Source organism: Rutidosis leptorrhynchoides, chromosome 3 (assembly GCF_046630445.1).
Source record: "Rutidosis leptorrhynchoides isolate AG116_Rl617_1_P2 chromosome 3, CSIRO_AGI_Rlap_v1, whole genome shotgun sequence".
Taxonomy (NCBI): Eukaryota; Viridiplantae; Streptophyta; class Magnoliopsida; order Asterales; family Asteraceae; genus Rutidosis; species Rutidosis leptorrhynchoides.
Genome location: NC_092335.1, coordinates 506,397,008 through 506,424,770, shown reverse-complemented (window position 1 = coordinate 506,424,770; position 27,763 = coordinate 506,397,008). Strand labels below are relative to the sequence as shown.

The 27,763-nt window shown below is 31.7% G+C and overlaps 2 protein-coding genes across 2 annotated transcripts; one reads left to right on the top strand and one right to left on the bottom strand.

The window, feature by feature from the left end:
* The first annotated feature begins 10,317 nt into the window (after window positions 1-10,317).
* On the top strand, window positions 10,318-13,582 carry LOC139898255 (uncharacterized). The gene is made up of 4 exons (XM_071880987.1): window positions 10,318-10,403; window positions 10,501-10,548; window positions 10,791-11,345; window positions 12,145-13,582. Exons 1-4 carry the CDS (start codon window positions 10,371-10,373, stop codon window positions 13,147-13,149), a joined length of 1,641 nt encoding a protein of 546 aa, XP_071737088.1. The 5' UTR covers window positions 10,318-10,370; the 3' UTR covers window positions 13,150-13,582.
* A 710-nt stretch (window positions 13,583-14,292) lies between these two features.
* LOC139898254 (methyl-CpG-binding domain-containing protein 2-like) lies at window positions 14,293-18,345 on the bottom strand. The gene is made up of 7 exons (XM_071880986.1): window positions 18,223-18,345; window positions 17,238-17,296; window positions 16,620-17,113; window positions 16,070-16,123; window positions 15,836-15,987; window positions 14,895-14,945; window positions 14,293-14,627 (listed from the first exon to the last, which is right to left on the bottom strand). The coding sequence occupies exons 3-7, from the start codon at window positions 17,090-17,092 to the stop codon at window positions 14,515-14,517; spliced, it is 843 nt and encodes a 280-aa protein (XP_071737087.1). The 5' UTR covers window positions 17,093-17,113; window positions 17,238-17,296; window positions 18,223-18,345; the 3' UTR covers window positions 14,293-14,514.
* Window positions 18,346-27,763: the final 9,418 nt, after the last annotated feature.

Here is a 27,763-nt window from a genome sequence, read left to right as displayed (position 1 = left end):
ATCATCATGCTCGGTTTTGTTGAAAAGTAAATTAGCCGGGTCAAGGTTTACCTTTTGGTTATGTCAAACGGGTCTTAGGTTGTACGCCCGTTTTGTATTTCAACTTATGTAATGTATGTTTTAAAGTCGATTAAACTTACTATTGTAATGAAGATGTTTTTGGAAACATAATTTGGACCTAAATGTTGTAAATATTATTACGTTAAAAAGAAAGAAAAAATACGGGCCGGAATACGACGGGTTGGGTCATTTCATCAGTGATAACGTTTAACCCCTCGGCCGCAATAATAAAAAGAAAAGGTGATATCGGGTCACCTTTCCTAACACACCGTTCTAATAAGGATTCATCAGTAGGAGAGCCAATTACAAGGACGAAAATAGAAGTCGATATTAAGAATGACATGATAAACTACTTCCATTTAGCTCCGAAACCCATATAATCCATCATGTCAAATAAGTAATCCCAACATACGCTATCGAATGCTTCTCAAAATCAACCTGATGACACTTTTTAGTCATTCACTTTTCAGGTAATCAAAGGATTCATTTGCGATAAGGATTGCATAAAGTATATAAAGAACTTTTAAAAATACACTTTGCTTCTCAACAATTACATTAGAGATGACCTTTCTAAGCCTATTTTAAAGAATCTTTAAAGCAATCTTGTAGTAACTACCAAGTAGGCTAATAGAACAGAAGTCACCGAGGCCTAAGGGATCGGTTTTCTTAGGCACTAAAGTAATGAAAGAAGCATTGCAAAATTTGGATATTTCGTCATATTGCCAAAACCAATCAATAGCCTTCATTTAGTCATCTTTTATGAGCTACCAAAACTTTCTATAGAATTTGAAGTTGAATCCATCCAGGCCAGGAGCCTTGAAAGGTCCATAGTCTTTTATTACTTTTCACACTTTCAATTAAAAGAAAGGAGACTCAAGCTAATTAGCTTCTTTAGATGACAATCTGTTTGCCCGCATGTCACCTATTCCTTGACGGTCAACTGATCTCTCTTCAAAATACTTTTAAAATGCCTAAAACCTTTATCTTTAATCTCACAAGGATCCTCGTTTCAAGCCCATTGATCATGAGACCCTGGATACTCTTATGATATTTCCTTTGAAATACAGAATTGAATTATTTAGAGTTTTAGATAACCGTCCACAATTCATTTTACTTTAGCTTTTTGTTTGGTCATATTTTTCCCCGCCTTTTCTTTTTCCATCCAACTTTTCCTCGCTTCAATCCACTGCGCATGTTCAATCTCTGATAAAGTTCATTCTTCAACAATATGATCCCGTTTAGTAGCATCTTCCCTTAAGTCACCTGTTTCCTTATCAATTTTCTCGAATTTCTCACGGCTACACTTTTAATGCATTTTTGACATTCTTCAGTTTCCTTGAAGATGCAAAAGCCGGTATGCTATCTTCGCACCATATGTTCCAAGACTTGGTGACAACCCCTTCTACTACATCTTTTTCAACCATTCATCGAAGATCTCTAATTGCCTAGGTCCAAAATTAATATATTAGTCTCTCACAATGATGGGATAGTGGTCTGAAAGATCTCTGTCCAAGGCAATAGATGAAATATTTCTTCCACAATCGACAAAATTTATCCGAGACTAAAAAGCTGGCAAGCTTACTAAACTTGATACCATCGACACTCATCCACATGAATTTTCTTCCTCCCAAAGGTATCTCAATTAACTGAGTCACCTTAATTATTGTTAAATAGATCAGCTCTTTTATCAATATACAAACAATTCAACCTTTCTGATGAGCCCCACACTTCACTGAAATTCCCACACACCACCCAAGCAGTTTCTAATCCATTTATAAATTTCTCCAAAGTATCCCACATTTACTTTTTACCGGAATCATCATGTAGGCCATATACATTAACGATGATTGTTTCAGAGTTACAGCCCTCCCAAATTTCTTTTGCTGCCATAAAATAACTCAACTACCAGTGTACCAGTAGCCACAAAAGTCAAAACAGTTTGTATCCCCAATTATTAACATAACCCCAACCTACCTTTGACATTCTTTTGAATAAATTCAAATTCCTTTGAACCCCGTAAATTCTCAACCCCGGAATAATTTACATTCCTACATTTGGTCTCCTGGAACACTGCCACACTCGGCTTTTCAACCCGACATAACTATATAACCCACCATTTCCTCGTTCTCTCCAAACCCACAAACATTCAATGATAAGATTTTATTTGATATACATACCTTACGACCTAATGTCACTAGAATTAATCATCCTTATGATTTGGCCCTTTTTAATCCGAGTTCTTTGCCAAAGTCATCAGTACTCACACCGTCTTCTGACTTTCCATATGAAAGACTACCCCGAGCTTCATATTTAAATGTCTTTAATTGGTTGAGAGATCTTCTTTTGATTGCTTTGAGTTAGTTTTTCCACCTTTCTTGATTCCTTTCCCAAACTGCTTGTGTTTTTTATGAATGGATCTTGCTATGGATTTAGCTTTAAGAATACGTGATGATGCTCTCAAGCACCCGAATGTCTCTACATTAGTCGTTAGTAATTTTTCATTAGTCATTAGTCTTCATGTTATCATACATCAAATGTATGACAACTGTTTGAGTAAAAAAAGAAATTCGAAAAAATATAAAAAGTAATTTATTTCTTCAGAAAATTACTCCATCCGTTCCATATTAATAGTATTGTTTTGACTTTGCAGGTCTCTTCTTTCCAACTTTGACTTTAAATATTATTGTTTGTATTAAATATTATTCGATAAAGTTATAACAATAGATTGTTTTTTGACTATACCGGTAATGTTCATCAAGTATTATATAACAAAAAAAAAATAATAATAAAATAAAATAAAAAATTAAAGTCAAAGTCGAAAAAGACTTCTAAAGTCAAAACATGACTATTAATATGGGAGGAATGAAGTTTTTTTTTTTGAATATAAACAATAAATAGTAACCCCTAACCACTTGGGCATAACCCCGTGGCCACCGAGTTCGTTGTGAAGTAGAAGATTCATGTTCGAATCTTGGTAATGCGCAAGATCGAATTAAAAATGGGCTCTTTACTATAAGGGGCACCAATGTGCTCATCCGGTTACGGGTCACGTCGCTTGGGGGCTCGTCACCCTAGCGTTTTACTCGCTAATGGGGAGCCAATGTGGTTGTCGCTAAAAAGATTTCTTCTACCAATGTGCGCAATTCATCCGGTTACGGGTCGCGTCGCTTGGGGGCTCATCACCCTAGCGTTTTACTCGCTAATGGGGAGCCAATGTGGTTGTCGCTAAAGAGGTTTCTTCTACGAACCAAATAAAAAAAATTAACCCCAAAAATTTAAACTTTAAACTCTAAATTGTGTTTATTTTAGAAATACATATTTGTTTATCTACTTAACCCAAAAACGGTGTTTAACTCTTGATCCTAACCGTTAGTTTATAAACCTCGTGAAAGACTCAAAATATACAACATTAACATAGAAATAAATTTAAGTAAGCGGTTGTGATTATTGTATGCAATGCAACTAAACGATTAGATATTCTAAGATTTGACATGAACATTATATATATAACCGTTAGTTTATAAACCTCGTGAAAGACAAAATATACAACATTAACATAGAAATAAATTTAAGTAAGCGGTTGTGATTATTGTATGCAATGCAACTAAACGATTAGATATTCTAAGATTTGACATGAACATTATATATATATATATATATATATATATATATATATATATATATATATATATATATATATATATATATATATATATATATATATAACCAACGAAGCATTGCTTCAATGGTATCGCGGTTACACTTGTGTACTCGCAGGGCTAGAGGTCTCGGGTTCGAGCCTCGTCACCCGCTCTAAGAATTGAAATATATTCCTTGAAGGTGGCCCAAAGGGAAGGTTTTACCGACCCGCTCCGGGACTAAGATCCGGCCCGCCTGCCCCTCGGTATGGTTAAAGGGTCGGATCCTCAGAGTGTGGTTCGGGTTTCCTGCCCGAAAGCGCATGTGTGTGTGCAAATGATGACTAGGCTTCGGTCCGGACTGATGCAAGCTTGCCTTTCATATATATATATATATATATATATATATATATATATATATATATATATAGTGGTAGGATCAAGAGGGAAGTAACCAATCGGGGGAAGCAAAAACTTTTTTTTCTTCGTTTTTTGAAAAAACTTTGTTCACGAACATTATAGATGAGATGAAAATATGAACATTTAATAAAGACACTTTGTGATAAATGTTTTTATTTTGGCGGAAAAACGCTCGAAGAAGTAATATATAACAATTATCGTGTTTTTCGAGCATATGTTGAGGTTTTAACTATTAGGGTTTAGATATTAGGGTTTAGAAATTTAGGGTTTAGGGTTTAGATTTAGGTTTTAGATTTAGGGTTTAGATTTAGGATTTAGATTAAGTTTTTAACACGAACGGTTTAGAATTTAGGGTTTAGGGTTTAGGGTTTGGTGTTTTGGGTTTATGGAATAAACCCAAAACACCAAACCTTAAACCCTAAAACAACAACAACAACAACAACAACAACAACAACAACAACAACAACAACAACAATACCCAATCCCATGAATGTAGGGTATGGGGAGGTGAAGTGTAGACGATCATTCTTCGTACCCTAGATTAGAAGGAAGTCACTACTCCACCCGCGGGTATAGAACCCGCGACTAGATAAGATCGTCTCTCCCTCTACTCGAGAGCCAAGAGATTGCTTCCTAAAGGACCTCCGGCCAGAAATGCTCATCAAAACGAAATAGTGCGGGCATACGTACCTGAAAGAGTTATGTGCTTCTAGGAAGATGCAACCATACAAAGTCGCCATAAAAGAAGACACATATAGCAGTGATGCACAATAGTATGACAGATAGCATGGATAAAATAATGCGCAGAAATATGTGATATCAAAATAGACATACAAACAAGCAAAAAAATAAAAATAAAAAATAATAAAAAAAACCACACAAACACACATACAAAAAACCCTAAACTCTAAACTCTAAATCGGGCTAAATTTTACTTCACAAAATATGAAAAAAAAAAAAAAAAAAAAACGTTCACATTCTTCACGAACAATATTATCTTGAATGTTATTTTTGTCGATCGTTTTCCTACTTCTAAATAATAACATTCATCACGAAGTGTCTTTTCTAAATGTTCATATTTTCGTGTGATCTTGATGCCGGAAAATTTTTTCCAAAAAAACGAAAGAAAAAAAAAATTCTTCCCCCCGATTGGTTACTTCCCATTGATCCTGCCCATATATATATATATATATATATATATATATATATATATATATATATATATATATATATATATATGGTGTTGTTATACATATAAGCTTATATAACAAACACAACAAATTCTCATGATTTTGATGTTTTTCTTGTAAACTAAACTACATTTTAACTATTTTACAACATTTTATATGATTATATATTGATTTGAAGCAACATAATTCGAATTAATTCATGTTTTGCATGAGTAGTTCTCAAACACTATTAATATGCAATTGTTCATGTGAAACAACATGTCATCTATATTTGATAAAATTTGCGAAAAGAACTAACAACAAAATTTAATCTTTTGTTTGTTGTAGATTCAATAACGTATTTCAAAACTTATTATACAAAAACAACTCCAAAATCATGAAAATTTGAGGTGTTTATCATATAAGCTTATATGCACAACAGCACCATATTCACTTTTATATATATATATATATATATATATATATATATATATATATATATATATATAGTGGTAGGATCAAGAGGGAAGTAACCATTCGGGGGGAAGCAAAAACTTTTTTTTTTTCGTTTTTTGAAAAAACTTTGTTCACGAACATTATAGATGAGATGAAAATATGAACATTTAGTAGAGACACTTTGTGATAAATGTTTTTATTTTGGCGGGAAAACGCTCGAAGAAGTAATATATAACAATTATCGTGTTTTTCGAGCGTATTTTGAGGTTTTAGATATTGGGGTTTAGATATTAGGGTTTAGATATTAGGGTTTAGATATTAGGGTTTAAAAATTTAGGGTTTAGGGTTTAGATTTAGGGTTTAGATTTAGGATTTAGATTGAGTTTTTAACACTAACGGTTTAGAGTTTAGGGTTTAGGGTTTAGGGTTTGGTGTTTTGGGTTTATGGAATAAACCCAAAACACCAAACCCTAAACCCTAAACTCTAAATCGGGCTAAATTTTACTTCACAAAACATGAAAAAAAAACGTTCATATTCTTCACGAACAATATTATCTTGAATGTTATTTTTGTCGATCGTTTTCCCGCCTAAATAATAACATTCATCACGAAGTGTCTCTTCTAAATGTTCATATTTTTGTGTGATCTTGATGCCGGAAAAAAAAATTTCAAAAAAACGGAAAAAAAAAAAAAAATTTGCTTCCCCCCGCTTCCCCCCTATTGGTTACTTCCCCATTGATCCTGCCCCTATATATATATATATATATATATATATATATATATATATATATATATATATATATATATAGGAAATCGTGTTAAGTGTGTGGCTTGCCTTTCAAAAAGAAAAAAAAATGTGAAATTTGTCATTTTAGAGCACTTTTGCAGAACACCTCGTCTCAAGCCGTTGTGACGCCCGTTGCGACGGTTTGGTGACTACCCCGTCTCGTCTCGAAGAAAACCGTCTAATATGTCAGTCAATGGTCAAAACTGAGGTCAAAGTTGAAAAGTATCGGGTCAAAGTCTGTCGAAATTCGAAAAAGGCAGATTGTCGGTAAAATCGGTCAAATTGTCGTATTTTGGTTTAAACTTTTTGTATTAAATTAACGGTAATAGCGATTATGGGTGCAAATTAGTCAAATAAAGTTTTAAACTATGTATACATATATACATTTACATACTTATATATTTAAAAGTCAACTTTGGTCAACGTCCGTCTCGACCTACGTCTCGACCCCGTCTCGAACTTCTCGACCTTTTTAGAACCCGACCGTCTCGACCCCGTCTCACGTCATTTGCAACCTTGCTTTAGAGTTTAGAGAAACTATAATAACAAGCATGAGGCCATCCACGCGTTGCGGCGGAAGTATGTACATGTTACGTAAGCAAAGCGAGATATATAGCATTGTGGTTTGATAGTTAGGCTACAACTACTTATGGCTGATGCAGTTAACAAAGTCCTACATTCAATTTAAATAGAATGCAACAACAGTAGGTACAATAGATTGTACTATCTATGTATGTAACTAAGTTTTATGACACTTACCTATGTATTCAAATTGAACTGACATCGATGATTGATATTGAACTGACATCGATGATTGATGGCTTTTCGCTTGCTTCATATCCAGTACCATCGAAATTTTATCGCTTGTTCATTCCACATGATGAAAGAGACAATGTCGTTAGTGCAGTTTAAGAGCATTTATACTAGATTATGTTGAATGGAATTCGAAATAGATCTTCAAGCTGAGTAAAATCAGCTATATAACCATACATGTGACTACAAAAGGGCACATGTGGAAGCAGTACAGATTAATGTTGACCAAATTTAATGCTAAATCCGTATCAGATATATGTGAAATCAGTTTAGATGTAGGAAACATACTTGACGTTGACAATATCGATCACGTGCTTTGTTTTTGCTCGGTGTTTGCGCTTCCAAATCTTTGAGATTTCCAAGGCGCATACTTCAGGAAAAAAACTATGCATACACAATAAACAAAACGGTAAAGAGGTACAATATATGTACATCAATATACTGTAATATATGTACATCAATATACACAGAGAAGCTTAAATCTTATAAATCGAATAAACAATCTGTTGGAACCTTCCACATTGCAGTTAAAAGCCAAAACATTGAAAGTAAAATTCAAACAAACCACATATTAAATCCAATGTAGAAAGAACTTCAACATTCAACTGGATAACGATGTGTCAATATCTAGAGGGCATATGCTGCATAAATCATATACCAGGGATGAAGTAACAAATTGATAATGCAAAATATAAGTGTCAAATTGATAATGCAAAAAATAAGTATCGAACTCAATGAATATAACGCTAAAGTCAAACCTGAACCATAACAGTAAGTATGTGCCTCTTTTATGCTGAAGAAAGACTATTAAATATCCCTGGATTTAGAGAAAATAATTGATAAGTAAGTAGAATAATACATAACATATAAAAAATTTATATATTCTTGACAGTAATATATTAAGATGGTAGCAAAACATGTAAAATGTTAGTTAAAATATAGGTATACCAGAATATACAAACATAAAAAATTGAGTAACAATTACAGAGAGATATTGCTAAATTGAGTTTCTACCTAAAACTTATGAATTGATAAAACACCAAATCACACACAGCGTGGGGTGTTTATCAGCTAGTATTTCAACAAATATAATGAGATTCTTGATTAAAAATGTCAGCTCGACAAACTTTACAGGGCGACAGCAACCCATTTTACCCTAACTAAGTATCTCCATCTATTCCAACAAATTAACACTCAATAATTTGGCATATATAGAAGGAACTACAAAAGAACATCACACTAAGATGATGCCAATTTTAATGGTTAAAACTGAACTCATCGTGCTCAAATCTGTATATTTGTAACATTATTAAAATCAATACTTTAACCACATTACATAGATAAGGAACTAAACATACCTTCACATCGTCGTCAATTTTGGCAGCTTGAACATAAAGAAAAAAAAAAAAAACACGACGGCGGAGACAACGCTGGTGGTTGTGACGGGGATGGTTGACCGGAGATAGTGATGGCGGAGACAACGATGGTGTTTGTGACGGGGATGGTTGCACGGAGATGCCTAAAACCGTAAGAAAATGGGAAAGTGGAGATCCAGAATGGCTACAATAGGGAGCGAGTGGTATAGAGATTAAGTGGGCAAATAGTAAGGTTTTGTGGGAGTGAATATAAGTACAGAAAATCAAAGAAGAAATCAAGAAATGGCCCGAAGGTTCCAGGGAGGATGGATAGGAAGGGGTAAATAAATGGAGTTGTGAAAGTACGAAGTTACTCTTTTGGATTAAAATAATGTGGTGGATAGTGAAAACATGTTCTCTATTGAGTATGTTGTTAATGTTAATTGTTAATGTTAATTGTTAATGTTAATATTAATGTTAATGTTAATTAAGGGAAATTGGTCAATATGCCCCCATTTCTAAAAGTATGTAATAATATGTCCTCAAAAATCGAAATTGCAAGATATGTCTCTTGTCCACGCATCACGCACCACGCATGATGCGTGCAACCCGTGCGTGAGGCGTGTTATTGAGATATTCAGCTTGACAATCCTTTTTGCTCGTAAAAACGCACCTAAAATCACGCAACACGCACCGTGCGTGGTGTTTGGTGCACAGTGTGCATGGTGCTTGGTGTTTGGTGGTTGTTGGGCAAGAACTTTGAATGAACATATTTTATTAACTAAATTGGAGCTACGAGTCAAAAAAAATACGTCCATTCAAAGTTACAGTTATGACATTTTGGTACCAAGCACCACGCACAGTCGGTGGTGCTTGGTGCATGATGCGAGTTTGTTCGAAAAAATGGTTGTCTCGTTGAATCTCTCGTACACACGTATCACACACGAGCTGCACACATCATGTGTGATGCGTGGACAGAGGACATTTCTTGCAATTTTGAATTTTGAAAGACATATCGTTGAACACTTAAAAAAATGAAGGCACGTCGACCAATTTACCAATAATTAATCTGTTACATTATATATATATATATATATATATATATATATATATATATATATATATATATATATATATATATATATATATATATATATATATTCATTTGGAAAACACAAGAAGACAAAAAAAAGAACTATTCATTTGAAACTTAAATGAAATTTCTTCAACTACAACCCTCTAAATGCAATTTCTTCAACTACAACCCTCCATCTTTATATATAGTAGCTTTTTTGATAGCGACGTTTTTTAATATATAAATATCATTAAATCTAACATAATAGCACAAACACATAAGTGGTTGGGTGGCTTGGTTGCCTTTATTGTTTCCAGATGGGTGCAGGTTTGATTTTTGCAGGGGCGTTTTTTTTTTTTTCTTCGGCTAGCGATTTTGGACCCAGCGAAGCGGGCCGACCCGAATACTTGTTGTTTTTCATATATTATAAAATAAGGCCGAATCACATAAAATAAGCCCAAATCTGATAAAATAGCCCAAATTATTTTTTAAAAAAAATAAAAATAAACCCCGTTAACTTCCGTGACCACGCACACAGTGACTTTTATCATCTTCATTATTTGTCTACTATTTTGGTTGATAACTTGATACATCAACATGACAATAATGGCATATGGTTTCCTAAATTTGGTACCAACAATCAATACTCTTTTGTCATAGCTGCTCTTTAATTTCATATTTTGTTAAAGTTTATTTGCATAATATCTTTCAACCTTGTTTATTGCAGAGCTTCAGGTGTAATAATAACACAATAATAACAGCTTGTATATCTGAGGTAAAAAATGCATCTTTTTCTTAATTACTTACTACCTATATTAGCTTTGATAGGGTTAATTGAAATTTGAAGCAATTGATAGCTCAATCCTGATATTACGTAATTTGACTTTGACATTTGAACCTAGTTGACATTTGGTTTAGGGTTTATGCCTTTTGTTATATCATTAATTAATCGAAATTGGTTGTGTGTGGAAACTAAGTTGGTAATTTAAATTTAAATTATAAATAAATTATATGTAGGAAAGACACAATGGAATGTTAGGGAAGAAGCATGATAAGGTAGGGCAAATAGACAATGAAAAAACTTACAAGGGTAATATGGTCATTTCCGATTCTCGAGCATCAGAACGCGATAACCAACCTCCACTAGTTACTGCACTAAAGACATCAGCTGAACAAAATGTTGCTAGTTTTCACTTTCCGGGTCATAACAGGGGTCGGGCCGCTCCGTTATCATTGGCCCGTTTAATTGGAGTACAACCTTTTCGTCATGACTTGCCTGAGCTTCCGGAGCTCGACAATTTGTTTGCACCCGAGGGTCCCATTTTAGATGCGCAAAAGGAAGCGGCTAAACTGTTTGGAGCTAAGGAGACGTGGTTCTTAGTTGGTGGTACGACGTGTGGTATCCAAGCATCGGTTATGGCTACTTGCGCCCCGGGAGATACGTTAATTCTTCCTCGAAATTGTCATATATCAGCCTTTAATTCTATGGTATTGTCGGGTGTAATACCGAAATATATCATCCCTGATTATGATTTTGACTGGGACATTGCTTGTGGCATCACTCCTTTACAGGCAAGTTAACCTTATTTTTATCTTTTATGGGGTGTTTGGCTTTGCGTTTAGAATAGAATTATTTGATTATTACGTTTTGAAATCGTAAATAATTAATTAATAATGTTTGGCAAGTTAAACGTAAAAATCAATTAATTACGATTTGAGAAACTCAAAACGTGGCAATGAAAAAGCAGGTCGCCCATACTGCAGCAACACATGATAATCGGTTTTTCTCTTTCCACCTATTTTCCCCATAATTACTTCACCAAACACCTAAAAACCAAGGTTGGAGAACTCAGATCTCGGGGAGATCTCGTTTCGACATTTTTTGGGAGATCTCGGCATCTCGGGGATATCTCGGACGTTGACTTACGTTGAGTTTTTAATTTTTCAATATAAATTTAAATAAATAAATATGTGTATATTGATATACATTTTTACGAGATTTTAGAAGAAAATCCGACAAATTACGAGATTTTACGAGAAAATTTCGAGAAAATCTGAGAAATCGTGGCTTTGACCAAGTTTGACCCCATCGACCAAGAAATCTTGCGAGATGGACATCTCGTCTCGGTTGCCTTCCAAAAGCGAGATCTCTGGGAGATCTTGGGGAGAAATAAGGAGATTTACAACACTGCTAAAAACTGATTAATTGATTGTTGCATTATCAAACAATATAATCAAATCCAAACACTATTAGCTGATTATCGGATTCTGATTATCTAAAACGAAGAATCAATTTTAAAAACACAAATTCAAACACCCCCCTTAGTGTCCTTATGTTTATGCACATGATAAAGTAATTTGCTGATGGCAGGTGGAGATAGCAATCAAAGAATTAGCAACCGAAGGTCGAAAAGCATCAGCCGTTCTTGTGACTTCTCCGACTTATCACGGCATATGCAGCGATCTTGAAAAAATCGCCTTATTATCTCATTCTCACAACATTCCGCTCATTGTTGACGAGGCTCATGGGGCCCACTTAGGATTTCACCCGAGCTTGCCTCGATCAGCTCTTAGTCAAGGGGTTGACCTTTCCGTACAATCAACCCACAAAGTATTATGCTCTCTCACACAATCGTCGATGTTACATATGTCGGGAAACATTGTAAATAGAGAAAGAGTATGTCAATGTCTTCAAATACTTCAAAGTACGAGTCCAAGTTATCTGCTTTTAGCGTCGTTAGATGCCGCCAGAGCTCAAATAAGTGAAAAACATGAAACCATTTTTAACAAACCGGTTGAAATAGCCATGGAAGCAAAATCTCTTATAGAAAAGATCGATAAAGTTACAGTCTTTAAATCCGATGACCCGTTAAGAATTACGGTAGGTGTTTTTAACCTTGGTTTATCTGGTTTTGTAGCGGATGATATCTTATACGACGATTATGGAGTGGTTTCGGAACTAACCGGGACCCGTTCAGTTACGTTTGCAGTAAATTTAGGAACTAATAGAGACGATATTTTAAGGCTTGTGTCAGGGTTACAGCATTTATCACAAATACATAATTCGATTCGATTAAAGGAGGAAATGAGAAATAATATATGTATGGAGCCTTTTAAGGAAAGTAAAAAAGTTGGTATGAGATTGAGCCCTCGAGAGGCGTTTTTTGCGAGTAAAAAGAAAGTGAGTTATAAAGAGAGTATAGGGAAGGTTAGTGGGGAGTTGGTATGTTCGTATCCACCCGGGATCCCGTTACTTATACCGGGAGAAGTGATAACGGAGGAAGCGTTAAGTTATTTGGTGGAAGTTAAAAAGAGTGGTGGTTTTGTTAGTGGAGCTGCTGATCCTAGTCTTTCATCCGTTACTGTCTGCGGTTAATCGTTCTTGTATTACGGGTCTATGATATGATCCAAAATTGGTTGAGGTGGCAATTTTGACCCACAATTTTGACCCATATACTTATAAATGAGTTGATTTGGCCTTTAGTATATCTCAAACGGGTCAATCATGACTGTGACTGGTTGCAGCCTGTAGGAGATCCAAAGAACCATCGCAGGATCAATTATGACCCAAATGCAGTCCATCTGCTGCTGCTGTTACAGTTCACAAATATAAATGATGTTTGATCATGTTGGAACATAAGTCAGCGGCTACATATGAGCGCAGCCCTCATAAGTACATAGGATTTTAAGAGTATATTTTGTGATAAATACTTTGATTTCATATTTTCTACTTTAAGTACTAGAATGTGTATTGGACAAGAATGAATATCTACATTGCTACATTAATTTAACATGAATATATGTAGATGATTTATTAGCCGAAGATGACAAGTTTGTACTAATTTAGCTATGTTTTCGCATGTGTTTGTTTACATGTTAATTGAATAGTTCAGAGCGTTGAATGTTGAATCATTCAACATTCAGTGCGTTTGTTTCTGACTTCTAAATGAAATATGATGTTGAATGGTTCAGTATTCAGTGTTGAACCATTTTGGAGTTGAAACACTCTTTTAACTATTAAGCACTTGAATTTTTCTATAATATCATACTCAATCATATCCGTAACACTTAGCAAACAAATATATTGATTTTTTTATTCCTGTAAGACACTAATAAGGTAATAATACCCAATTCATATCGTTCATTCAATATAAATATATCTAACTGCTTATTTGCATGCAGAATTAAGTTTATTCAGAGACTTTGAATCATTCAGATTATGAACCATTCAATGCTAATTTATTCAATTTTATCAAACGCAACATTCATATCCTAATACACTGCTAGTTCAATTTGTACATAATCCGGGCTCGTAAAATACCTAGTGGTTTTAAACAAACACCTAAACAGACCTTCTTATCCCTATTTGACCTGTGTTACCATTGCACGTCTTTGGTACACAACTTGTTATTATACATATATATTTATATATACATCACATGCATATACATACACACCTTGTATTGACAACAATAAAAATAAACTTAAAACAGTATTAGCTAAATGTGAAATTTCGAACTTTTCATATTAAGACTAAATGATGGTACCAACAATACAATTATAACTTCAAAACAGTATTAGCTAAATGGATTACCGATTAACTTTAGTCCTACCTTAATCAAAATCCCGGTCCAAATTTGGAAAACAGGTTACACCAATCTTATATTAAGTTTTAATGGGATGCTATATATCAACAACAGAGGATAATGCAACAGAACAGTTTATTATACACAACTATAAATCATCTCTTAGCCTTTTTTGTAGGCTGATTCACTAAATCAAGATCCGGTGTCTTCACATATGGCAGCGTACCATTTCTGTTATTCTCTGGGTTGGCCCACCGTAAGGGTTCAACTGCAAAATAAGTACAAACCGCATTTTAAATTATGTGCTGAGATCACAGCATATAAAATGATAAGTGAATGTGTCGATTTGGGTTGAACGATTTCTCTAACAAATCAAATTTCAAAAATTTGTCAAATAGGTATGGTCAATGGGTCAAAAATCCGCCAAAACCATTAGAAAATAAGTGATTACTTTGTAATGATATTTTATGGGTTTGACTATTCAAAAATTAATAAACGAGATAAAAGATATCTGTGGAGATGTCCCCGATCATACCGATTTGCGCAGTCGAGTTCTCATCCGGACGAGCCCACGATATGGGTTCAACTGCAAAGAGTACATATCACTTTTAGGTGAAGAGATACTAGAAAAAATCTTAAAACCGAAACAGTTGTAATAGGGGTTGTTTTAGTGATCATCTTAAATTGAATAATTAAAATTATATAAGAAACAGTGAAATTGATTGATAGTAGATTTGTGAAGTCCAAGTTAAACTGGACTTTGTGGTTACATGACACAATTCACTAGCTTTTTGTATAAATTTCTGCTGTAAAAAAAAAAAAAAAAAAAAAAAAAAAAGAAAGAAAGAAAGAAAGATAAGCAACAGCGATAAAACAAGCGGTACAAAATAGTGTTAGGATGTTCCTATGTTGTTTGAAGTAGTATAAATCAGATGATCTAAACTGTTATATACAATTAGCAAATAGTGTATTTCATTAAAATACATATATATAAATAAACACATATGTGTTTATATATTGTGAAGATATACAAGTGTCTTATATAAGGTTTTAATAAAAGGGTAATCACATATTACTGTTAGATATTCAATTTTGTTGCAGCTGAACCTGGGAATTTGAACCTAAGTTTTTTATTAACTCGGAAACCCGAATTTGTTCATGCGACTTCGATTTGCAATAATCAAAAAAATAAGTATTAAATTGCTAATAATCATAATCATCCCCCTAAAAGTGAGATTAAAAAGAACTAATCAAGGGGCAAAAACTTGGACTCAATCTTATGCTTGCTTCCATAGGAAAATGAGTTCATTATCATTTGCTACTTCATTAAATATTATCAATGCCAATTCAAGCAACTACTTTTCCAACATCATACATATTATTACAGCATAAAATTTACCATAACTATGTTTCAAGTACTTTTTTTTTTTTTTTTTTTTTTTGTTGTTGTATGTTTCGAGTAGTACTGTACAATACCTGGAGACAATTCAATACATTCTGGAGTCATGGGTGCTGGCGTTGTGCCAGTACGTTTACGCACGTAGCTATCATTTAAGGGTCTCGGGATTTGAAACGAAAACCGTCCAAAATCGAGCCCTTCTGCATGTTCCGGGTGACTAATTAAGTACCTGATTAACACATTAATACAAATAATTAGGGAACATATCAACTTTGTAACATAAACTGGAATAACTTAACAAAGAATCGTACTTTTCAATTTCTGGTAGTGATCGAAGTTTGGCCCCAGTTGGTGACGAATAATATCTGTAAACCATAATGATTAAAATACTATTATTAAATTATAATAGTAAAGATGGAAACTTTCAGAAGAAACTGAAAAGATTGAACTTGTTAAGATGTATTAACAAAAAATGGAAACTTTTTTAATGCAATTTAAGAGACTAGTAAATCCTATCATAAGGATTAGAGGTGGCATAAATAAAAAAATTTTAAAAAAATTATCTAAAAAGTTACAAAAAAAATATCTAAAAAGGGAGCGGAAAATGGGTCCAAAGTTGCACAAAATGTATTACTGATGCATAAAGCCTCTTAAATTGATTTATAAAAAAAATAATTTGTAGTCAAACTACCTTATATGATCATATTTGACAAAATAACTTTTTATTAAAAAAAATGGACGAAAGCGCTATGGGTCAATCTGATCGTGACCAGTTTAACCCATATTATAAGATGACCCATTGATACTTGGATATCAACGAAATACAGAAACTTTATAAAGAAAAGAGATAATGATTCATACACATCAGCAAATTTCGAGCTGCCTTCTTTTCGTAGTCTCAAAAGCCGTTTCCACCCTGGAGGAGGTTGCGCAATGTTCGGTTTATCAATCGCCCATATGCGGGTCCCATCTTGTTCAATATCAGACGGGTCCTCACATGAAACAACACGACCCCACTCATGGGTTGTTTCACATAAAAACGGTTGGTCCGTAATGTGTTCCCGAATCACCTCATATTTCTCTTGATCGGGTATTAATCTCCACTTGAAACACTTAGCACATTGTACAGTGAACGCACCTACTTCGGGTGGTCCTTTGGACGATTTTATATTTTTTGAAACAGATATCTGGGCCGAATCATTCGGGTCTGACCCGTTTAAAGATGGATCGTAAAGAACCATTTGTTTCTCACTGTAGTTGTTATCGTTTTCGGTGCTATTTTTAGGTCCCTCGTGGACACTTTTACCACTCATCTTTATAGTGATCTTCGTCATTACTCCAAATCCAAAATTTCCCTAATTAGATTAAAAAAGGTACATAATTCAATGATATTAATAATCAGTATCCAAAGGATGTAAACTGAACCTTTAAAGGCCTAAACACGTCGACAAATTCAAACGTATAGATGCATGCAGATACCTATATATGTGGCTGCAAGACGCGTAAAAAAACGTCACTTTTGCTCAAGCTGGTAATTGCTGAAAATAACAATAATAATCCAAAAAACTCAAATCATAAACGTAAGCTTAGATTTCTAAATTCAGGATTTATGTCTTTTCAAAATGATCTTTATATATATACATTAGTTTGCAACAACAAAAACAGTAAACAAATTATCTACCTACCTGCTTTCGACGAAATAATCACGAAATCAAAACCATAAAAGCAAACCCAAAACCGTTAATCAAATATAAATTCACGGATAAAAACTTACATAGTTACGGTTTAATCAGTATACAAGTTTGTAGATTGTTGACGTTTGCATAATATTAAACCGTCAAACTTGAAATCAACAAAGATGAACCAAACTCAAAGTCACAAACTATAAAAAGTGAACCCTAAAGAAAGAGCAACAAAATAAGTTTCGAAATATAAAGCTCATGTGTAAATTTGGCCCAATTTCCATCAAAGTTTCGAAAACGACATGAATCCTCTATCGAAATTACTAAAACATCATCCAAGTGTAGCTTGAGCCTTTCATTATTATGCCCTAACCCTTTCAAAATTTTCAATTAGACAGGTTTAAATGTTTCTATTAGTTTTAAAAAAGATTAATTTAGCCTTTATTAATCATTCAACAATTACAGATTAACAATCCTTCAAACAAATAACACAAACTGTAATAAAATTATAATTATAAAAATTATTATAAAAAAAAGCCCTCTAGCTAGAAAACTACATCTAGATCAGTATCAAAGTCTCCAAAACACATAACAATTGCAAATGTCACAAAATCCTGATCCTAATAATCCTAGTAATAATAAATGGAAAACTAGGCAACTCAAAAAAACCCTAAAAATAATGAAATTAAAAATAGTGAATTACAAATAATTTCAGAAATCAAAGTACGATACAAGATCAATAGTACTTATTTTTTCAAATTTATAGAAAAAAGATTACTTACAGAAAGTAATAAGCAGGAGATCTGAGCTGCAGATTGAAATCAAAGCGTCGATTATGACAAGGATTGGGGCTTCTGTTGAGGTTGCAGATATTTCTATCTTCTATTTTCTATCTTCTATATTGACGAGGGAAGTGATTCTGGCCCAATGCATTTTGGTCTATGTACACTTAATTACCTAATATGTCCTTAATTATACTTATAATAATAATATAAGTTTAACTTTTTAGGGGCATAACTGTCAACTTATGAGACAAAAGTGTATAGGGATCAAAAAGTGGTGTGTGAGAATCATCTCCCGATTGATAATGATAATTTTATATTAATAATAACAATTTCATCTTATATATAAATATAAATATAAATATAAATGCAGCTGAAATAAATATGTGAATTTTAAAAGATCATCAATTGGCTCTGGGAAAATTTTTACATGGATATGAGAGAAATACTTGAGAGAACCTGATAATATGATGTATATTTTTTTGTATGTGCCAAGTAGATTATTAACTTTTTAAATAAGAATAAGAAGCTAAATAGAGTTTCTTTATATTACTAACGCAGATATTAAAAAAATAAAATAAAATAAACAAAGGTCAAATAGTAAAAAGCAAAATCACAATTAACAAAAAATACAGTATAATTTATACAAGCATATTTTTACGAGTTAAGGTGAAACATATTGATTGGATGGTCGAATGTTAGTCCACCAACGTTTCATTATACTAGATCGAATTAGAGTTCATGGAACATACCTGTAAACCTTGAGAAAAGAAAGAAAGCTTGTAAGAAAGTGATTCGTGCGAGGATGTCTATATGATGTAATGTACGTGTAAAACGTTATGGATTATGCGGTTTATGGGGCTTGTATTTATAGGCTAGCAAATAGAATCATAGGAATCAAACCCTAAATCAGTTCAATCCTTTCCATAATCAACTTTCGTTAATTAAAGAAAACAAATCAGGATAGATCATATCCTTGGTGGACAAGTTAAATACAAGACCCGGTCAAAGGTTGAATCCAATAGTATATGCGCACACCAATATACGCGGCTATACCCTTGTGCACATGAGACATGTGACATGGATGCTTTAGATGCAAGATGATATGTGAATACCATGTACAAAGTAAGGGATAAATGCGCATAGGGCAGAGATGCGTAGAATTTTTATTTTTATTTTTTTGGCAAAAATATTAATATGTATATATATAGTAGACCCGAAGATCCGGTGGTACAACAATAAGCAGATCGTGACGATCTGTTATGAAAGTAATTGGTCACAGACGATCAAAACACATTGACATTCGCTATGTTCGTTCTAAACAATATGAACGACTACATTGATGTGACGACCCGAAAAATTTCGACTAATTTTAAATCAAACTCTCGATACAATTTAATATTTTGGACACGATAAGAAAAGTCTGTTAGGTTGAGTCTCAAAAATTTTGAACTGTTTCATATATTCAATTGACCTTCGACTGTTCCCGACGATTCACGAACAACTATTTGTAAATAGATATGTACATATTTAAATATATATATATATATATATATATATATATATATATATATATATATATATATATATTATATATTATATATATTAATTTGAAATGTTATATGATTCAATTATTAAAAATATTAAATGATTGTAATATTAAATGATTGTAATATATAACTATAAATAAATATTAAATGATTGTAATACTCGTTGGACGTTTCGCTTATTATTTAGAGAAGTTTAATTCGAACTTATATGATTTTAAAATAAACAGTGATCCGAAAATGAGTTCTATAAATTTTAGGCTTAATAAAAATGTATTTAGGATCTAGTTATTAAATTTTAACACTTTTAATATTTTACCCAGAATCGAGCGGGACAATTGACGTAATTTTTATTTAATAAATTAATGATCGAATTTCATACCATAATGACTGAAATAAATAAAGATAAGTATTATAAAAATATGGAATTTTTCTGAAGACTTTTTATTCGCCACTGAGTGAACAACGGGGCACGATATTATAGTCCGTGGAAACTGTCGGTAGGATATTTATTTAAGTGCACGTTTAAGTTACAATTGAATATATAATTATTATTATTACTATTATATTAATTGATTCATTCACTATATTTGTATGTATATAATTATGAGATGCATCCTGCAATCTACAAACTATTTTCCCATTCCATCGAGCACCTTGAACACCCGAAACCACCGTCCACTTCCGGCTACCACCTCAGCGTCAACCTTACCTACAACCACCCATTACCACCATAAACCATCGGTTATTGTTTGATGTTTCTAAAGTCGGTTTATAATAGCGTAGCACCAACAAAGCTATCAAACGTTAACCATCGATCACCTTCAACTTTGAAACCCTCACTGCTACCTTAACTGTCGCCCAACCACCATGTAAACCTCCATCCGACCACCATCACCAAGAATAACCGTCAACCCTTCTCTCTCCCATTCTCTCCTCTCTCTCACACTTACATTTTCTGTTTACGGCCACTGCAACAAACCCTATACTATACTGCTGTTGGCCGCCCAAAATCACCATCAAACCACCATCCTCCTTCGACTTCTACTGCTGCACGTTACTTTCTGTTGTCTGCAACTTGAGCAGGCTACTGCTGCAACCATCGAATCACACCAACTAAACATCATTGTTGCTACAGTTATTGTTCCAAGTTGTTGTTACTCCTTTATTTTGATAACGACGAGAACCAGACCCAAGCTAATCCTCCTATACACTGCTCGATGTTTCTGTTTCTTGATTCAAATCAAAACCCATTTAAAGAAGACGATGAACAGTAGCATAGTGATGAAGATGAATTCAAACGATGATGATATCGTGATTTTAGTGGAGATGATTTGTGACGACCCGGAAATTTCCGATCAAATTTAAACTTTAATCTTAATATGATTTCGACATGATAAGCAAAGTCTGTAAAGTTGAGTCTCAAAATTTTTGAACTATTTTAATATATTCGTTTGACCTTTGATTAGTTTCGACGATTCACGAATAGTTGTTTATGATTAGATGTGAATAGATATATAAAAATGACATTAACAAAGTATTAAATGATATATTCTGAGTTTAATTATTTCAATCTATAATCGGGAATATTGAAACAGAATATTAAACATGGTAGTTTGAATATATATATATATATATATATATATATATATATATATATATATATATATATATATATATATATATATATATATATATATATATATATATATATATATATATATATATATATATATATATAAGATACTTACAAATTAAAATGTAGTGATATATTATAAAAATAAATATTAAAATTAATATCAATATTATTATAATTAATAATAAGAATTATGAATTTAGTTAATATTAAGATTATCATTTTTCATTTCTTTTATAGTTACCATTATCATTAAAATCATTATTAATTCTATAAATACTATTATAAATACAATACAAATTATTATTATTATTATCATTAATAATAACATATGTATGAGTGTCTTAAATAATTATTTTTATTATCAATGATGCTAGGATTATTAATAACTATTAATATTATATTTATTTATACAATTACTATTAATATTAATAGTTTTACTTATTATTAATGAAATTATCCATATATTTATATAATTATTAATAATAATTTTAATTAAAAATAATTATTAAAATCATAAAAAAAAACTTGATAAACTGATTACGTATGAATTTTTTTTTTCATTCAATTCTGTTGCACATCATAGTCATACTATAATCAAATTTGTTTTCTGTCACAGATCCTGGTTACCAGTCGAATATATCACAAATACAAAACTACAAAATCTGTTGAACATCTCTTTCACTTTTATTTTATTTAATTATATTTCTGTCCTTGATAAATAAATTCTGTCGACTAATAATACTATAAGATTTGATCAAATTCAGTATAATGAATGCATTCGAATTTTCCACCATCACCAACAACTACACAAACTCGATTCCAGTATTTATTTAATTGAATTTAAACAGAAAAAGGCAAAGTTACAGCTCGTTTCTCTGTTTTTGCTCCTATTTTTCAAATTGAACAATTTCAAAATCAAATTCAAAATGTGTAAATGAGGTTTTGTTAGAAATCCTAAACTCAAACTAACTGCAAGTTTTCAAATCGTAATTCGTGAAATCAAAGTTTAATTTCGAGGTCAAAGTTTTAATTTTAAAAGTCAACGAAATTGTTCATCAAGAAATTGGTGATCGTTTTGGATGTTTTTGTTGAAATTAACGGTCCACAAGTTTCTAATGATGATTTAAAACATATTTCATGTTGTAAGTATATTGTAAAACATCTTAAATTTTGAAATCAATAATTATTTTTTTGAGTTTTAGCGAAGCAACAACAGTTGCTGTAATGTTTTAATTTTTTTTTTCTTTTGATCCAAAACAATAACGGAGTGGTATCTGTTTTCGTTTAATCTCTAAAACTCAAAAATTTATTCGTTGTATATTTGGATTTGGCTTGGGTCGATTGTTTTGATGAAAGTGAAGAAGATATATAAACAAAAAATATATACGGGTTACATATATGAAAAGATAAAGTAAATCAGAAAAATAGAATTGGAGTCATGGTTAAGGAGTTTGATGGGTGAGCGAGTGGTCGAGGGTTCGAGTCTCGGCTTGGACAGTTTTGTATTTTTGAGCCTTTAAAGGTAGTTTACTTATCAACCTATTATTATTATTATTATTATTATTATTATTATTATTATTATTATTATTATTATTATTATTATTATTATTATTATTATTATTATTATTATTAGCATTATTGTCATTATTATTAATATGATCAAGATTACTAATATTATTGAAAATATTATAGTCATTATTAGTTTTGTAATTATTATTATTATTATTATTATTATTATTATTATTATTATTATTATTATTATTATTATTATCATAAATTATTATTATTGTTATTATGTTTATCATTATTATTAACGAGATGATTTAAGATATTATCATTATCAATACTAGTATAATTTAAAAAGTTATTAGTAATATCATTACTACAAATATTATTGTTATTATTAGAATTATTATCATTATATTATTATTGATAGTATTATTATTATGATTTCAAGGTTATTAAACAAGTTAATAACACAAGTATATAATAAAAGTTGTTATATTAAAGATTATAAAAATTTGTTATAATTATATGAATACATGTAAAATTATAATTTTGATACAAATTAAGGTTATGAGAAGCCATAGTTATTAACTACGAAGATTATGATTATTATGACCATGAAAATAAAGGTTTTCATAATATTATTAAAAATTAAAAATAGAAATTTTGATATAAATATTATTATTATGAAAATGATTAGAATCTTAATCAAAATATGATTTAATGGAATTAATAAAATTATTATAACTATTCTTATCATATTTATTATTATAATGATACAATTTAGTATTATTATCATTATCATTATTTTTATTAACATTATTATTATCACTTTTATCATCATTACTATAAAATAACATTATTATTACTAATATTGATGTTATCATAATTAATAATTTAACAAACAAATAGAAATATACTTAATACACATACTTAAACTATATTAATATCTTATTTATTAAAATATATAAAATGAATAAACCTAATTAAATAATGAAATATGTAAGTATTAATATAAAAACTATATCACTAATAATAATATATATATTTGTTCGATTACAAGTATATGTTTTAATATATATGAATGTTATAGGTTCGTGAATCCGAGGCCAACCCTGCATTGTTCAATGTCGTCATATGTATTTTTACTACAAAATACAGTATTGTGAGTTTCATTTGCTCCTTTTTTAAATGCTTTTGCAATATATATTTTTGGGACTGAGAATACATGCGCTATTTTTATAACTGTTTTACGAAATAGACACAAGTAATTGAAACTACATTATATAGTTGGATGGATCGAAGCCGAATATGCCCCTTTTAGCTTGGTAGCCTAAGAATTAGGGAACAGACCCCCTAATTAACGTGAATCCTAAAGATAGATCTATCGGGCCCAACAAGCCCCATTCTGGAATTTGAAATGCTTTAGTACTTCGAAATTATCATGTCCGATGGGTGTCCCGGAATGATGGGGATATTCTATATGCATCTTGTGAATGTCGGTTACCAGGTGTTAAATCCATATGAATGATATTTTTGTCTCTATGCATGGAACGTATATTTATGAGAAATAGAAATGAAAATCTTGTGGTCTATTAAAATGATGAAAATGATCGATTATGATAAAATAATGAACTCACCAACCTTTTGGTTGACACTTGAAAGCATGTTTATTCTCAGGTTTGAAAGAAATCTTCCGTTGTGCATTTGCTCGTATTAGAGATATTACTTGGAGTCATTCATGACATATTTCAAAAGACGTTGCATTCGAGTCGTCGAGTTCATCAAGATTATTATTAAGTCAATTATAGTTGGATATATTATGAAATGGTATACATGCCTGTCAACTTTAGATGTAATAAAAGTTTGTCTTTCAAAAACGAATGCAATGTTTGTAAAATGTACCATATAGAGGTCAATACCTCGCGATGTAACCAAATGTAATGTATTCGTCCTAATGGATTAGGATGGGTCATGAAAGTTGGTATCAGCGCTGTAGTCTTAGCGAACCAGGTCTTGCATTAGTGTGTCTAACTGATAGTTGTTTAGATGCATTAGTGAGTCTGGACTTCGACCGTGTCTGCATGTCAAAAGTTTTGCTTATCATTTAGTGTCGAAAATTATTTGCTTATTATCCTTAAGGTCTAGACACGTCTTACTTGTAGTGACCCGAACTTTTCCATGTTTATATATATTAATTGAGATTGATATTTACATGATTAAATGTTTCCAACATGTTAAGCAATCAAACTTGTTAAGACTTGATTAATTGAAATATGTTTCATATAGACAATTGACCACCCAAGTTGACCGGCGATTCACGAACGTTAAAACTTGTAAAAACGACATGACGATATATATATGGATATACATATGGTTAACATGAGATTATGATAAGTAAGTATCTCCATAAGTATATTAACAATGAGTTATATACATATAAACAAGACTACTAACTTAAGGATTTCGAAACGAGACATATATGTAACGATTATCGTTGTAACGACATTTAAATGTATATATATATCATATTAAGATATATTAATATATCATAATATCATGATAATATAATAATTTAACATCTCATTAGATATAATAAACAATGGGTTAACAACATTAATTGAGATCGTTAACTTAAAGGTTTCAAAACAACACTTACATGTAACGACTAACGATGACTTAACGACTCAGTTAAAATGTATATACATGTAGTGTATTTAGATGTATTAAAATACTTTTGGAAGACTTCAAGACATATATCAAAACACTCATACTTAACGAAAATGGTTACAGTTACTTTCACATTCTTTTCTTTCATCAAGAATTCTAGTCGTATTCTTACCCGTATTATACACAGCTTCAAAACGTACTTACTATGGGTATATACCAATAGGAACTAGCATGGGATTCCACTCTTGATTATGTCATGTATGACTAATCAATTTTAACTTCTACCATGAGCTAGTCAACTAACTAGAACTCCTTTTAACCCCACTCACCACTCACCAATTACCACTCATCATTCACTCCATTTCACTTCCAATTCTCTTTCTAATTCTCTCTCAACACACACACACACTATTATGAACGTATTTTTCCAGTAGTTAATCATCATCTTCATCAAAAATCACTTCAAGAATCAAGCTATAATCATCATAGGAAGAACACTTCAAGAACACTTCAAAAATCCCTTCAAGTTTACTAATTTACTTCCAAGCTTTCTAATCCATTCCAAGTAATCATCTAAGATCAAGAAACCTTTGTTATATATAGTAGGTTATCTTTCTTATTCAAGGTAATATTCATATTCAAACTTTGATTCAATTTCTATAACTATAAACTATCTTAATTCGAGTAAAAATCTTACTTGAACTTGTTTTTGTGTCATGATCCTACTTCAAGAACTTTCAAGCCATCCAAGATCCTTTGAAGCTAGATCGTTTCTTGTCACTTCCAGTAGGTTTACCTACTAAACTTGAGGTAGTAATGATGTTCATAACATCATTCGATTCACATATATAAAACTATCTTATTCGAAGGTTTAAACTCGTAATCACTAGAACATAGTTTAGTTAATTCTAAACTTGTTCGCAAACAAAAGTTAATCCTTCTAACTTGACTTTTAAAATTAACTAAACACATGTTCTATATCTATATGATATGCTAACTTAATGATTTAAAACCTGAAAACACGAAAAACACCGTAAAACCGAATTTACGCCGTCGTAGTAACACCGCGGGCTGTTTTGGGTTAGTTAATTAAAAACTATGATAAACTTTGATTTAAAAGTTGTTATTCTGAGAAAATTATTTTTATTATGAACATGAAACTATATCCAAAAATTATGGTTAAACTCAAAGTGGAAGTATGTTTTCTAAAATGGTCATCTAGACGTCGTTCTTTCGACTGAAATGACTACCTTTACAAAAATGACTTGTAACTTATTTTTTTGACTATAAACCTATACTTTTTCTGTTTAGATTCATAAAATAGAGTTCAATATGAAATCATAGCAATTTGATTCACTCAAAACGGATTTAAAATGAAGAAGTTATGGGTAAAACAAGATTGGATAATTTTTCTCATTTTAGCTACGTGAAAATTGGTAACAAATCTATTCCAACCATAACTTAATCAACTTGTATTGTATATTATGTAATCTTGAGATACCATAGACACGTATACAATGTTTCGACCTATCATGTCGACACATCTATGTATATTTCGGAACAACCATAGACACTCTATATGTGAATGTTGGAGTTAGCTATACAGGGTTGAGGTTGATTCCAAAATATATATAGTTTGAGTTGTGATCAATACTGAGATACGTATACACTGGGTCGTGGATTGATTCAAGATAATATTTATCGATTTATTTCTGTACATCTAACTGTGGACAACTAGTTGTAGGTTACTAACGAGGACAGCTGACTTAATAAACTTAAAACATCAAAATATATTAAAAGTGTTGTAAATATATTTTGAACATACTTTAATATATATGTATATATTGTTATAGGTTCGTGAATCAACAGTGGCCAAGTCTTACTTCTCGACGAAGTAAAAAAAATCTGTGAAAGTGAGTTATAGTCCCACTTTTAAAATCTAATATTTTTGGGATGAGAATACATGCAGGTTTTATAAATGATTTACAAAATAGACACAAGTACGTGAAACTACATTCTATGGTTGAATTATCGAAATCGAATATGCCCCTTTTTATTAAGTCTGGTAATCTAAGAATTAGGGAACAGACACCCTAATTGACGCGAATCCTAAAGATAGATCTATTGGGCCTAACAAACCCCATCCAAAGTACCGGATGCTTTAGTACTTCGAAATTTA